This window comes from Panulirus ornatus, chromosome 65 (assembly GCF_036320965.1).
Source record: "Panulirus ornatus isolate Po-2019 chromosome 65, ASM3632096v1, whole genome shotgun sequence".
Classification (NCBI taxonomy): domain Eukaryota; kingdom Metazoa; phylum Arthropoda; class Malacostraca; order Decapoda; family Palinuridae; genus Panulirus; species Panulirus ornatus.
Window position 1 is genome coordinate 27183878 of NC_092288.1, and position 14388 is coordinate 27198265.

At 40.9% G+C, this 14388-nt stretch overlaps 1 protein-coding gene across 4 annotated transcripts in view; it reads right to left on the reverse strand.

Moving 5' to 3' along the window:
- LOC139746536 (rho guanine nucleotide exchange factor 39-like) overlaps positions 1-12127 on the reverse strand; it is a 131647-nt gene extending 119520 nt beyond the window's left edge. The window contains exons 1-2 of one of the 4 annotated variants that reach the window (XM_071657866.1): positions 12012-12127; positions 10414-10512 (exon numbers count right to left, since the gene is read on the reverse strand). In XM_071657866.1, the coding sequence (XP_071513967.1) occupies positions 10414-10503 (90 nt within the window). In that variant the 5' untranslated portion in view covers positions 10504-10512; positions 12012-12127. Of the gene's footprint in view, positions 1-10413; positions 10513-11753; positions 11774-11876 lie in introns of those variants that run through there. The other 3 variants (XM_071657867.1, XM_071657868.1, XM_071657869.1) reach the window with 3 other exon arrangements.
- Positions 12128-14388: the final 2261 nt, after the last annotated feature.

Below are 14388 nucleotides of genomic sequence, written 5' to 3' on the forward strand. Positions count from 1 at the left end.
ATATCTAAAACACTTCACTTCCTCCAGTTTTTCTCCATTCAAACTCACCTCCCAATTGACTTGACCCTCAACCCTACTGTACCTACTAACCTTGCTCTTATTCACATTTACTCTTAACTTTCTTCTTCCACACACTTTACCAGACTCAGTCACCAGCTTCTGCAGTTTCTCACATGAATCAGCCACCAGCACTGTATCATCAGCGAACAACAACTGACTCACTTCCCAAGCTCTCTCATCCCCAACAGACTTCATACTTGCCCCTCTTTCCAAAACTCTTGCATTTACCTCCCTAACAACCCCATCCATAAACAAATTAAACAACCATGGAGACATCACACACCCCTGCCGCAAACCTACATTCACTGAGAACCAATCACTTTCCTCTCTTCCTACACGTACACATGCCTTACATCCTCGATAAAAACTTTTCACTGCTTCTAACAACTTTCCTCCCACACCATATATTCTTAATACCTTCCACAGAGCATCTCTATCAACTCTATCATATGCCTTCTCCAGATCCATAAATGCTACATACAAATCCATATATTGTCTTATCCCCTATTTCTCCTTCCATCTCACCAAACCTACCCAAAGTAGTTCATTCTATTTAAATTCTCTCACCTCCTCCAGTCTTTCTAAGTCCATATGTCTAATACAGGTTAGTACATTTCATTCTTACACTGAATGGGGCTTTGCAAAATCTATACTTTCACCTTGTTTCCTTTCAGACACTGTTACTTTACTTTTACTCATATTAACCTTCAATCGTCTATGCTTGCACACATCATAAAACACACAACTTTCTGCAATGCCTCTCCACTCTCAGCAAACAACACAGCTGTTTTCTAATAAGTAACTGTGTGTATGATGTATTTTTTAATCAAGTATTGGTATTCATTCAGCTTACTCAAGTAGAAAGTTATGTGAAAAGTAAAGTGAAAGGTGAAGTCCAATTTTACTATGATGGCTCATTTTTCATGTGTGAATAACTGTAGAAGTTCTTATATCATATCTTTTTGAGTTTTTGAAGTAATTGGCTGTCAACAAATATGACTGCATTTCTAGATAAGCATCTTTGACTAGGTATAAATATTTTTTTTGGAGCCTCTGCAAACACTGCACTAAACTTACCTTTTACCAGTGACCTGTTAAGGGTGAGGCACTAAAGGTTAAGAAGTGGCACTGGAGTTCATAGTTATGGAGACTGTTGCAGTAGCCACCCCTTTGAGGAAGTTCCAATTGGAGTGGGCATCAGAGATATAGAGAGATAGACAGATAGACATATACATATACATACATATAAACACATACATATTCATACTGCTCACCTTTATTCATTCCCGATACCACCCTGCCCCACAGGAAAAAGCACAAATGTCTATCTATTCATATATCTGACACCTGTTCCCTTCTGGAACTCCCTCAAGAGGGTGGCCACAGCAATAGGGACTCATATCTAGTGAACTCCAATGCTGCTTTTTAGCCTTTAGTGCCCCACCCTTAACAGACCACTGGCAGAGAGCAAGTTTAGTGCAGTATTTGCAGAGGCTCCTACCTAATCTTCCTACTGACTACTTCCTAATGCTCCTGCCTAATGTTCCTACCTACTACCTCTACCTAAAATGTCTTTATCTAATGCTCCTACTTACTACTTCTGTTTACTGCTCCTAACATTTTGTCAAAAGGCAGGAATAGTGCATAGCATTCACCACAGGAAAATCTAGAGTTACAAAGAATAAGTTGTGTGAGCTAACTGTTATCAAGTGCTGTGTATGACAAGGAGAGCTTGCATGCTTGAGGAGAGAATGCCAGTAGTCCATGTGTGCGTGAAGCAGAAAGAAAAGACAGCAACTTGACAACCAATGAGGTGCTCGCTCACTATGCATCTGTCACTATCCCTCCTGATAGACCTCCCTGGTTGATAGCTCCCTACCAACTGCTACCTACAAATACATGAAGGAAAAGAAAAAGATAGTATAGACATTCTCTTTTCCTTACCCACACCCAATCACCACCCCATATGTCAGCAAGGGAGTGCTAGAAAATAGACGAAGAAAGGCCACATCCGCTCACACTCACTCTCCAGCTTTCATGGTGTGTGAAGTCCGAGAGTTGGAGAGACTGGTTTGGTGAAGAGAGAAGAGGTGGTGAAAGCTTTGCAGAAGATGAAATTTGGCAAGGTCATGGGTTTGGATGGTAAGAATATTCAATATCTGTATGGATCATAGAGAAGCACCAGAGGATTGGCAGAATGCATGTGTAGTGCCATTGTACAAAGGCAAAGGGGATAAAGGTGAGTGTTCACACTACAGATGCATAAGTTTCTTGAGTGTTCCTGGAAAAATATATGGACGGGTATTAATGAGGGTGAAGGCATGTGCAGAGCATCAGAATGGAAAGGAGCAGTGAAGTTTTAGAAGTGGTAGATGATGTGTGGATCAGGAATCAATTTATACATATTTCATTATACTTTGTCAGTGTCTCCCACGTTATGGAGGTAGCACAGGGAAACAGATGAAAGAATGGCCCAACCCACCCACATACACATGTATATACATGAACACCCACACACGCACATATACATACCTATACATCGAGGATGTAAGGCATGTGTACGTGTAGGAAGAGAGAAAAGTGATTGGTTCTCAGTGAATGTTGGTTTCCAGCAAGGGTGTGTGATGTCTCCATGGTTGTTTAATTTTTTATGGATGGGGTTGTTAGGGAAGTGAATGCAAGAGTTTTGGAAAGAGGGGCAAATATGAAGTCTGTTGTAAATGAGAGAGCTTGGGAAGTGAGTCAGTTGTTGTTCGCTGATGATACAGCGCTGGTGGCTGATTCATGTGAGAAACTGCAGAAGCTGGTGACTGAGTTTAGTAAAGTGTGAAAAAGAAAAAAGTTGAGAGTAAATGTCAATAAGAGCAAGGTTATTAGGTATAGTAGGGTTGAGGGACAAGTCAATTATGAGGTAAGTTTGAATGGAGAAAAACTGGAGGAAGTGAAGTGTTTTAGATATCTGGGAGTGGATTTGGCAGTGGATGGAACCATGGAAGTGGAAGTGAATCATAGGGTGGGGGAGGGGGCAAGAGTTCTGGGAGCGTTGAAAAATGTGTGGAAGTCGAGAATGTTATCTTGGAAACAAAAATGGGTATGTTTGAAGGAATAGTGGTTCCAACAATGTTATGTGGTTGTGAGGCATGGGCTATAGATAGAGTTGTGCAGAGGAGGGTGGATGTGCTAGAAATGAGATGTTTGAGGACAATATGTGGTGTGAGATGGTTTGATCGAGTAAGTAATAATAGGGTAAGAGAGATGTGTGGTAATAAAAAGAGTGTGGTTGAGAGAGTAGAAGAGGGTGTTTTGAAATGGTTTGGTCACATGGAGAGAATGAGAGGAAAGATTGGCCAAGAGGATATATGTGTCAGAGGTGGAGGGAATGAAGAGAAGTGGGAGACCTAATTGGAGGTGGAAAGATGGAGTGAAAAAGATTTTGAGTGATCCGGGCCTGAACCTGCAGAAGGGTGAAAGGCGGGCAAGGAATAGAGTGAATTGGAACAATGTGGTATACTGGGATCAACGTGCTGTTAACGGATTGAGCTAGGGCATCTCATTTCCTAGCACATCCACCCTCCCCCGCACAACTCTATCCATAGCCCACGCCTTGCAACCATATAACATTGTTGGAACCACTATTCCTTCAAACATACCCATTTTTGCTTTCCGAGATAATGTCCTCGACTTCCACACATTCTTCAACGCTCCCAGAACTTCAGCCCTCTCCCCCACCCTATGATTCACTTCCACTTCCATGGTTCCATCCGCTGCCAAATCCACTCCCAGATATCTAAAACACTTCACTTCCTCCAGTTTTTCTCCATTCAAACTTACCTCCTAGTTGACTTGTCCCTAAACCCTACTGTACCTAAAAACCTTGCTCTTATTCACATTTACTCTCAGCTTTCCTCTTTCACACACTTTACCAGACTCAGTCAACAACTTCTGCAGTTTCTCACACAAATCAGCCACCAGCGCTGTATCATAAGCGAACAACAACTGACTCGCTTCCCAAGCTCTCTCATCCACAACAGACTGCATACTTGCCCCTCTTTCCAAAACTCTTGCATTCACTGCCCTAACAACCCCATCCATAAACAAATTAACCAACCATGGAGACATCACACACCCCTGCCGCAAACCTACATTCACTGAGAACCAATCCCTTTCCTCTCTTCCTACACTTACACATGCCTTACATCCTCGAGAAAAACTTTTCACTGCTTCTAACAACTTGCCTCCCACACCATATATTCTTAATGCCTTCCACAGAGCATCTCTATCAACTCTACCACATACCTTCTTCAGATCCATAAATGCTACATACAAATTCATTTCCTGTCCAAAGCATTTCTCACATATATTCTTCAAAGCAAACACCTGATCCACACATCCTCTACCACTTCTGAAACCACACTGCTCTTCCCCAATCTGATGCTCTGTACATGCCTTCACCCTCTCAATCAATACCCTCCCATATAATTTACCAGGAATACTCAACAAACTTATACCTCTGTAATTTGAGCACTCACTTTTATCCCCTTTGCCTTTGTACAATGGCACTATGCAAGCATTCCACCAAAATCCTCAGGCACCTCACCACGAGTCATACATACATTAAATAACCTTACCAACCAGTCAACAATACAGTCACCCCTTTTTTAATAAATTCCACTGCAATACCATCCAAACCCGCTGCCTTGCTGGCTTTCATCTTTCGCAAAGCTTTTACTTCCTCTTCTCTGTTTACCAAATCATTTTCCCTAACCCTCTCACTTTGCACACCACCTTGACCAAAACACCCAATATCTGCCACTCTATCATCAAACACATTCAACAAACCTTCAAAATACTCACTCCATCTCCTTCTGACATCACCACTACTTGTTATCGCCTCCCATTAGCCCCCTTCACTGAAGTTCCCATTTGTTCCCTTGTCTTACGCACTTTATTTACCTACTTCCAAAACATCTTCTTATTCTCCCTAAAATCTAATGATACTCTCTCACCCCAACTCTCACTAGCCCTCCTTTACACCTCCTGCACCTTTCTCTTGACCTCCTGCCTCTTTCTTTTATACATCTCCCACTCAATTGCATTTGTTCCCTGCAAAAATCGTCCAAATGCCTCTCTTCTATTTCACTAATACTCTCACTTCTTCATCCCACCACTGACTACCCTTTCTAATCTGTCCACCTCCCACGCTTCTCATGCCACAAGCATCTTTTGCACAAGCCATCAATGCTTCCCTAAATACATCCCATTCCTCCCCCACTCCCTTTTCGTCGTTTGTTCTCACCTTTTTCCATTCTGTACTCATTCTCTCCTGGTACTTCCTCACACAAGTCTCCTTCCCAAGCTCACTTACTCTCACCACTCTTTTCATCCCAACATTCTCTCTTCTTTTCTGAAAACCCATACAAATCTTCACTTTCGCCTCCATAAGGTATTGATCAGACATCCCTCCAGTTACACCTCTCAGCACATTAACATCCAAAAGTCTCTCTTTCACGTGCCTGTCAATTAACAAGTAATCCAATAATGCTCTCTGGCCATCTCTCCTACTTACATATGTATACTTATGTATATCTCTCTTTTTAAACCAGGTATTCCCAATCACCAGTCCTTTTTCAGCACATAAATCTACAAGCTCTTCACCATTTCCATTTACAACACTGAACACCCCATGTATACCAATCATTCCACTCAACTTCTACATTACTCACCTTTGCATTCAAATCATCCATCGCTATAACCCAGTCTTGTGCATCAAAACTACTAACACACTCACTCAGCTGCTCCCAAAACACTTGCCTCTCATGATCTTTCTTCTCATGCCCAGGTGCATATGCACCAATAATCACCCATCTCTCTCCATCCACTTTCAGTTTTACCCATATCAATCTAGAGTTTACTTTCTTACACTCTATCACATACTCCCACCACTCCTGTTTCAGGAGCAGTGCTACTCCTTCCCTTGCTCTTGTCCTCTCACTAACCCCTGACTTTACTCCCAAGAGATTCCCAAACTACTCTTCCCCTTTACTCTTGAGTTTCGTTTCACTCAGAGCCCGACATCCACGTTCCTTTCCTCAAACTAAATATCTCCTATTTTCTCATCTTGGTTACATCCACACACATTGAGACACCCCAATCTGAGCCTTTGAGGAGGATGAGCTCTCCCCGTGTGACTCCTTCTTCTGTTACCCCTTTTCGAAAGTTGAAATACAAGGAGGGGAGGGTTTCCAGCTCCGCGCTCATGTCCCCTTTAGTCGCCTTCTACGACACGTGAGGAATGCGTGGGAACTATTCTTTCTCCCCTATCCCCATACATATATATATATATATATATATATATATATATATATATATATATATATATATATATATATATACTTCCCACGCATTCCTCACGTGTCGTAGAAGGTGACTAAGGAGGATGGAAGCAGGGGGCTGGAAACCCTCCCCTCCTATTTCAACTTTCTAAAAGGAGAAACAGAAGAAGGAGTCACGCGGGAAGTGCTCATCCTCCTCGAAGGCTCAGATTGGGGTGTCTAAATGTGTGTGGATGTAACCAAGATGAGAAATAAGGAGAGATATGTATTATGTTTGAGGAAATGAGCCTGCATGTTTTGGCTCTGAGTGAAACGAAGCTCAAGGGTAAAGGGGGAGAGTGGTTTGGGAATGTCTTGGGAGTAAAGTCAGGGGTTAGTGAGAGGACAAGAGCAAGGGAAGGAATAGCACCACTCCTGAAACAGGAGTGGTGGGAGTATGTGGTAGAGTGTAAGAAAGTAAACTCTAGATTGATATGGGTAAAACTGAAAGAGGATGGAGAGAGATGGGTGATTATTGGTGCATATGCACCTGGGCATGTGACAAAAGATCATGAGAGGCAAGTGTTTTTGGAGCAGCTGAGTGAGTGTGTTAGTAGTTTTGATGCACGAGACCGGGTTATAGCGATGGGTGATTTGAATGCAAAGGTGAGTAATGTGGCAGTTGAGGGAATAATTGGTGTACATGGGGTGTTCAGTATTGTAAATGGAAATGGTGAAGAGCTTGTAGATTTATGTGCTGAACAAGGACTGGTGGTTGGGAATACCTGGTTTAAAGAAAGAGATATATATAAGTATACGTATGTAAGTAGGAGAGATGGCCAGAGAGCATTATTGGATTACGTGTTAATTGATAGGCATGCGAGAGACTTTTGGATGTTAATGTGCTGAGAGGTGCAACTGGATGGATTTCTGATCATTATCTTGTGGAGGCAAAGGTGAAGATTTTTAGAGGTTTTCAGAAAAGAAAAGAGAATGTTTGGGGTGAAAAGAGTGGTGAGAGTAAGTGAGCTTGGGAAGAAGACTTGTGTGAGGAAGTACCAGGAGAGACTGAGTACAGAATGGAAAAAGGTGAAAACAAAAAACGTAAGGGGAGTGGGGGAGAAATGGGATGTATTTCGGGAAGCAGTGATGGCCTTGTGCAAAAGATGCTTGTCGCATGAGGAGCGTGGGAGGTTGGCGGATTAGAAAGGGTACTGAGTGGAGGGATGAAGAAGTAAGGTTATTAGTGAAAGAGAAGAGAGAGACATTTGGATGAGTTTTTGCAGGGAAATAATGGAAATGAGTGGGAGATGTATAAAAGAAAGAGGCAGGAGGTCAAGAGAAAGGTGCAAGAGGTGAAAAAGAGGGCAAATGAGAGTTGGGGTGAGAGAGTATCATTAAATTTTAGGGAGAATAAAAAGATGTTTTGGAAGGAGGTAAATAAAGTGCATAAGACAAGGTAACAAATGGGAGCTTCAGTGAAGGGGGCTAATGGGGAGGTGATAACAAGTATTGGTGATGTGAGGAGATGGAGTGAATATTTTGAAGGGTTGTTGAATGTGTTTGATGATAGAGTGGCAGATATAGGTTGTTTTGGTCGAGGTGGTGTGCAAAGTGAGAGGGTTAGGGAAAATGATTTGGTAAACAGAGAAGAGGTAGTAAAACCTTTGCGGAAGATGAAAGCCAGCAAGGCAGTGGGTTTGGATGGTATTGCAGTGGAATTTATTAAAAAAGGGGATGACTGTATTGTTGACAGGTTGGTAAGGTTATTTAATGTATGTATGACTCATGGCAAGGTGCCTGAGATTTGGCAGAATGCTTTCATAGTGCCATTGTACAAAGGGTACATTGAATGCATTGAATGGTGTATGCAAGGGAGGTATTTAAGGACAGGGATAAGTGGTGACTTTTGCTGTAGTCTAACCCTTGATGGGAATTCCCAGGGGGGAATGAGCATCAGAGATGTTCCTTGTAGTACCCTTCATAGTACATCTTTCTCAAAAGTTTCTATTTGCAACTACACTCAACTTTCTGTTGGTTGCAAATTCTTAGATGCATTTTCCTATTTTTGTATCAATGTTTTGTTTTGCTAAAACACTCCATAGTTTACTTTATCAAATGATTTTGCAAAATTAAGAAAAAATTATGTTTTTTACTACCCTTTCAAATATTTTCATAATGTTCAAGGTTAGGCTGAGAGGTCTGTATCATTTAGGCAATAATTTGGATCCTCTTTCATGTATTGGTATTACATATATCATTTTGTGTATATCTGCTATGCTTGCTTGGCCTGTGCCTTGTCTCAGTGGTACTGTAAGAAGTATAGCTATCGTTTCTTTTATCTTCTTCAGAAGAATTACAAGAATTCCATCTGGCTCCAGGAAAGAGTCTTCTTCAAGTTGATTAATTGTTTAAATTATATCTCTGTTAAGTTTACACGTGTAGGTGCATGCTTATTATAATCACAGAACATTTTATCACCTATTTGTTCATACTCTCTTGAACTACACACTGACTTGTATTGGTTAATTAACATTTGACGTATTCTTTTGGGGTATTTACATGATTATCATCTCTGAATGGTTCACTCTCAGACTGGTTGTTTTTTCTCTGTACATGAGCAAATAGGACTTCTGGGTTTTGATCCACAGGGTCAATTACTTTTTCTTCCTTTAGTCTTTGTTTTCTTTTGTTTGACTCTTTACTTACTTGTAGACAGGCCTGCATTCCTCTTTCTTTTTTTAATGAAATGATTACATTCTAGCTTTGCTTGTTGCAAATCATAAGTTTTTTCTTCCATTCTCTGTCTATTCATCCACTGTTTTCTAGCCCATGCTATCTAACTTCAATGTTATATTTTCTTATACTTGGCACTAATCTTACAATCATTTCATCAACATACATGTTTCTTTTTGCATTATGGCTCTCCAGACTGTCCTACCATTGTGTATTATCTATTAGTGCATCTCCTCTGATCCACTTTATTTCTTCAGAGAAGTTGAAATTCCCTGACCTATTTACATCTGTTTCAGCTTATCTGCTTATACCCATTTCAGTGCCATAGTTAGTACATATTTCAATCTCATAGTCCGATATACTCATTTTGGGTCTGCTTCAAGGATGGGTGGTCAGCATAGGGTGAGTGGTTTGGAAGGCAAGTCAATTGCTCTTTTCAAGTGACACAACTCTGGCAGCAGATTCCAGAAAGTAACTCCTAGAGCTGATGTTACTGGCTGGGAAAGTGTGTGAAAGGTGTCAATATGAACAAAAGTGAGAGAATAAAATGCAGCAAAGGGTCAAGAAAATGGTTTGTGTGTGATTTTAAATGAGGTAGACCTGAATGAAGTAGAGTGTTTTAGATAACTGGAAGTGGATGTCAAAGCATATGGAAACATGGAGGCTGAAGCAAGTCACAGAATGGCCCTATCAGTAATGGCAAAAATGAGTATGATTGAAAGCAGTCTCAACGATGTTGTACAGTAGAGATGCAGTGTACCCTATATGAAAAGGAAAGTCAGGGGGTAGATGCGTTAGAAATGAAGTGCCCAAGGATATGTGGTGTGAGACAGAATCATTGTGCATGGAACAACAGTATCAAAATAAATGAAGTTTGAATAAGAAGGCTGGTCAGGGTGTAGTGAAATGGTTCATGTAAATGGAAAGGATGAGTGAAGAAAGACTGAATGTGGGGAAATATGTGGCAGATGTGGAAGCAAGAGTGAAGAGAAGACCAAGGAGATGGAAAGATAAGAGTGAAAAAGGTTTCTGGGTACTAGGGCCTTAACATCGATGAGTGTGAGAAGTGTGCCTTGGATGGAGTAAATTGGATTATTGTGGTGCATACAAGAGTCAATGTGCTGACTAAGGTAGATGAGGTAATGAAGATAAACCATGAAATGGTTTGGAATGCTCCAGTTTCAGGATATCATACATGACTACTAGAGGCCATGCATGCATGGGAGGCTGTTGTTCATTTGTTTAAGATGCTCCTTGAATTGAGTGTCAAAGGCAAATACGTATAAAAAAATAAATTTCAACTCACTTTATCGAGGGTGTGAAGCTGCTTGAGATAGGATTCCTCAGTTAAGATTATTTCCCATACCACATTGTTGCGTAGTGTGTCATTCATCATACTTCTTGACTGAAACAGAAGTTGAGCATTAAAGGGATGTATATGAAAATCTAAAGGCTGTTTGATGACAAAAAAAAAAAAAAAAAATCCATATACTGCACAAAAAGCGTGATGTGAAAACAGATGTCAAAAAACCACATCAGCATTATATGTGCATTTTCATTTCTAACAATTCTATTACAACTTTTAACAAATTGCATTCCCCAAATTATCTTCATCTTAAAACTGGAGTTGTGTATTAAAAGGTACTGGTGGCAGGGAGTACTTGTACTGAAAAAGGTATATATATGAGCATAGTGGGTGAGTGGGTTGGGAACAGACATTATTGGATATGTGCTACATGACAGGCAAACAAATAGGTTGCTGGATATGAATAAGTTGAAAGAGGTAGCAAATGGTATGTTTGATCACTTCCTAGTGTATGAACTCTGCAGTGGTTTTAGGAAAAAAAAATAATGTATGTGAAAAAGTGGTAAAACTGAGTAGACAAGGGAAAGAGGCCTCTGTGCAGACACCATACCAGAGTCAAGAGTAGCACTGGGCAACTACTTTTCAGTATCTACCATGGAATTTTGCCAAAATGGCAGAGCTTGCACTTACAGCTCACCACATACATGCCTCCATGGTAAAGACATTAGAGTTAATGACCATGCTTGTTGATTGATGTTCCTCAACTGCAACAACTCATGAACAGTTTTTCTTGTTGCAGGTTCATCAGGGACAGACTTGATTGTAAACACTGTAAAAACACTGTAAAAGTTTCCCCACTTCCTACAGCTGCTCTTGAAGCTTTCCAAAGAATAGAACACTGCTACCTCTATTGTGATGGCGAATATGTGTATAGAAGCGTATCACACATGTTTTACTGACATATTTCTAGCGCCACATTTTCCCTGATATTCATAGTCCTCTACTATCAATATCTCTATTGCTGTAGAATAAGAAATAATGTTCCACATCAGAGCACGGTCAAAATCATTTCTTCTAAGGTGTAAGGAGCCTATTCATGTTTCTTCTTAAATCTTTATTTCATTTCCACCTTTAGTCGTAGGATGAAGCTGTTCAGCTACAGCTTGTCATCTTATAACACACATTAACTGAAGGTTGAGGCAGATCAACAGCAGCTGGCTGACCTTTTAAAACTAATTAGGTGTAGATTAAAGGTTATGCAAGGTTAAATACAGTTGGTCGGTTTACAACACACATTAACTGAAGGCTGAGGCATGTTAGCTGCAGCTGGTCGACCTTACACTAGTTGTAAGTTGAAATTCAGCTGCAGATGGTTATAATCGTTAGCTGTTGGCTGAAGCACGTCAACTGCAAATGGTTAATAACACTCGTTAGATGTAAGCTAGTGAAGGTCAGCTACATACGGTATAATACTTGTTAGATGTAGGCTGGAACAGGTCATTTACAGATGGTCAATCCTAAATCACCCGTTAAATGTAGGCTGGCACATGTTAGTCATTAATGCTCAACCTTACAACATTCAGGAGATGTAAACTTACACTTTAGTACTTCAAAACTTCTACAATATAAGGCTCCAACGTCAATATTGATACAACAGTACACTACCGAGGATTCCCCTTCTTCATTGTGTGATGCCTTACAAACTATAGCGCCATCTGTACACTGTGTTTTGAATTGAACCCCTTCCCTTAACTTACATCGGATATTACAACTGATGATACCACAAGTTAATATATCATGCCTACCATTCTTACTGTGCTACTACTGTCGCTTGAATATAACTTTAGGTTACAGAATGTGTCTGATTTATCTGGGAATGTAGGGAATGAGAAAAAGTTGGACGAACACGCCAAACAATAACCAAACATCATAAAATGGAGGATTTTGTTACTGTTGACAGAAAAAGAGGAGAGGTAGGAGTCCTGTGTCTTACTGTAGAAGGATTTAGATGGTGGTGCCGGATCCTAAGCAGTTGTGTTTCAGCAGCTGTTCGTGCTGATTGTGACAGCTACCTCATCAATTTAGTTGCCACCCTCCCATATTCGTGCTTTTTGTATTTTTTTTTTTTAAGCTTGTAAAAGTTATTTGTGAAACTGATGTATCCACACGATGAAATACACAGGACTATTGCTCTAAAAGATGACCGAGGGAGAATTCAACCTGGCCTTGTGCGTCCCTCCTTAATTTGAAACACTTGACTGGTTAATTTGTTTGCCTCATCATTTTTTGTCAAAAAGACATTTTCTTCCAACCCCATTGTCTGGTATGGTACGCCACCCCAAAATTGGGGTGAAGTTCCAACAGTATGGATACGCTAAGCAATCCACTGCCCCAGTTAGGGTAGAGGTGGATGGTGACCGAATCATGCATTTTAAATCAAGGAAAAGCTCAGTGTTCAGGATCATGCACCTTTGACCTCCTTGTGATGTAGCGTCTATTCCAGTGTCCATGAATTCTTGCAAGGGAGTTATCTTCTGTCATGATGTCATGGATATGGAAGAGGACGATAAACGAATGATCAAGTAAGGATGTCATTGCCACCATTATTCATCACAATTCTGTTTAATGGCTTGCAACGAAGGACCCCCATGCTTAATTTATCTTTCGGAAAATCCAAGCTGCTTAATGCTATTGCTGCAAGACATATAAGATGTTCAGCTGAACCGTACATCCAAAAGCCCTTTCCTTGTTTCAAGTGCCAGGAATATGGTCATCCAGAAAAGTCCCATATTCTTTCGACAAGATGTCGGAAATGTTCCGAAGATCACACTGTGAACAACTGTAAGGCAGACCGGCTTCGTGAAGTGCAACGGTTATCATCCAAGCTGAGACTGGGAATGTCCCCAGTTTAAGTTGAGAAGGAGGTCCGTTTAGTTAAAGCACCCAAGAACACTTCATTCGGTGAAACGAAGAAGATGGTTTGGAATTTCACGAGACTGTATGCTTCAGTAGCGAGACGTTAGCCAGTCATGTGCACCGTACTTGCCACCCACACTGTGAGGTCCCCTGAGATATGATCCATAAAACATGGTACCCTTAATCAAAAACCCACACAATCCGAAACCAGCGTAGTCAAAGATCCTACTCCAAGGCCACGTCCTCTGTACAAGCGGAAAAAAGGGGAAGGACATGATTGATTTCACTACACAAAGTAAAGAACCATGTGGCACGTCATGGTTCCGGTGGCTACAGCGACAAGAAACAAAGGTGGTAAGTCCTCTTATGCGGAATCGCTAGACTTCAATGAACACACCATTTCCAGTCCCAGGGGACAATATATATATATATATATATATATATATATATATATATATATATATATATATATATATATTTTTTTTTTTCTTTCTTTCTTTTTTGCCGCTGTCTCCCGCGTTTGCGAGGTAGCGCAAGGAAACAGACGAAAGAAATGGCCCAACCCACCCCCATACACATGCCTTGATTCAATCCACTGACAGCACGTCAACCCCGGTATACCACATCGCTCCAATTCACTCTATTCTTTGCCCTCCTTTCACCCTCCTGCATGTTCAGGCCCCGATCACACAAAATCTTTTTCACTCCATCTTTCCACCTCCAATTTGGTCTCCCTCTTCTCCTCGTTCCCTCCACCTCCGACACATATATCCTCTTGGTCAATCTTTCCTCACTCATTCTCTCCATGTGACCAAACCATTTCAAAACACCCTCTTCTGCTCTCTCAACCACGCTCTTTTTATTTCCACACATCTCTCTTACCCTTACGTTACTTACTCGATCAAACCACCTCACACTACACATTGTCCTCAAACATCTCATTTCCAGCACATCCATCCTCCTGCGCACAACTCTATCCATAGTCCACGCCTCGCAACCATACAACATTGTTGGAACCACTATTCCTTCAAACATACCCATTTTTGCTTTCCGAGATAA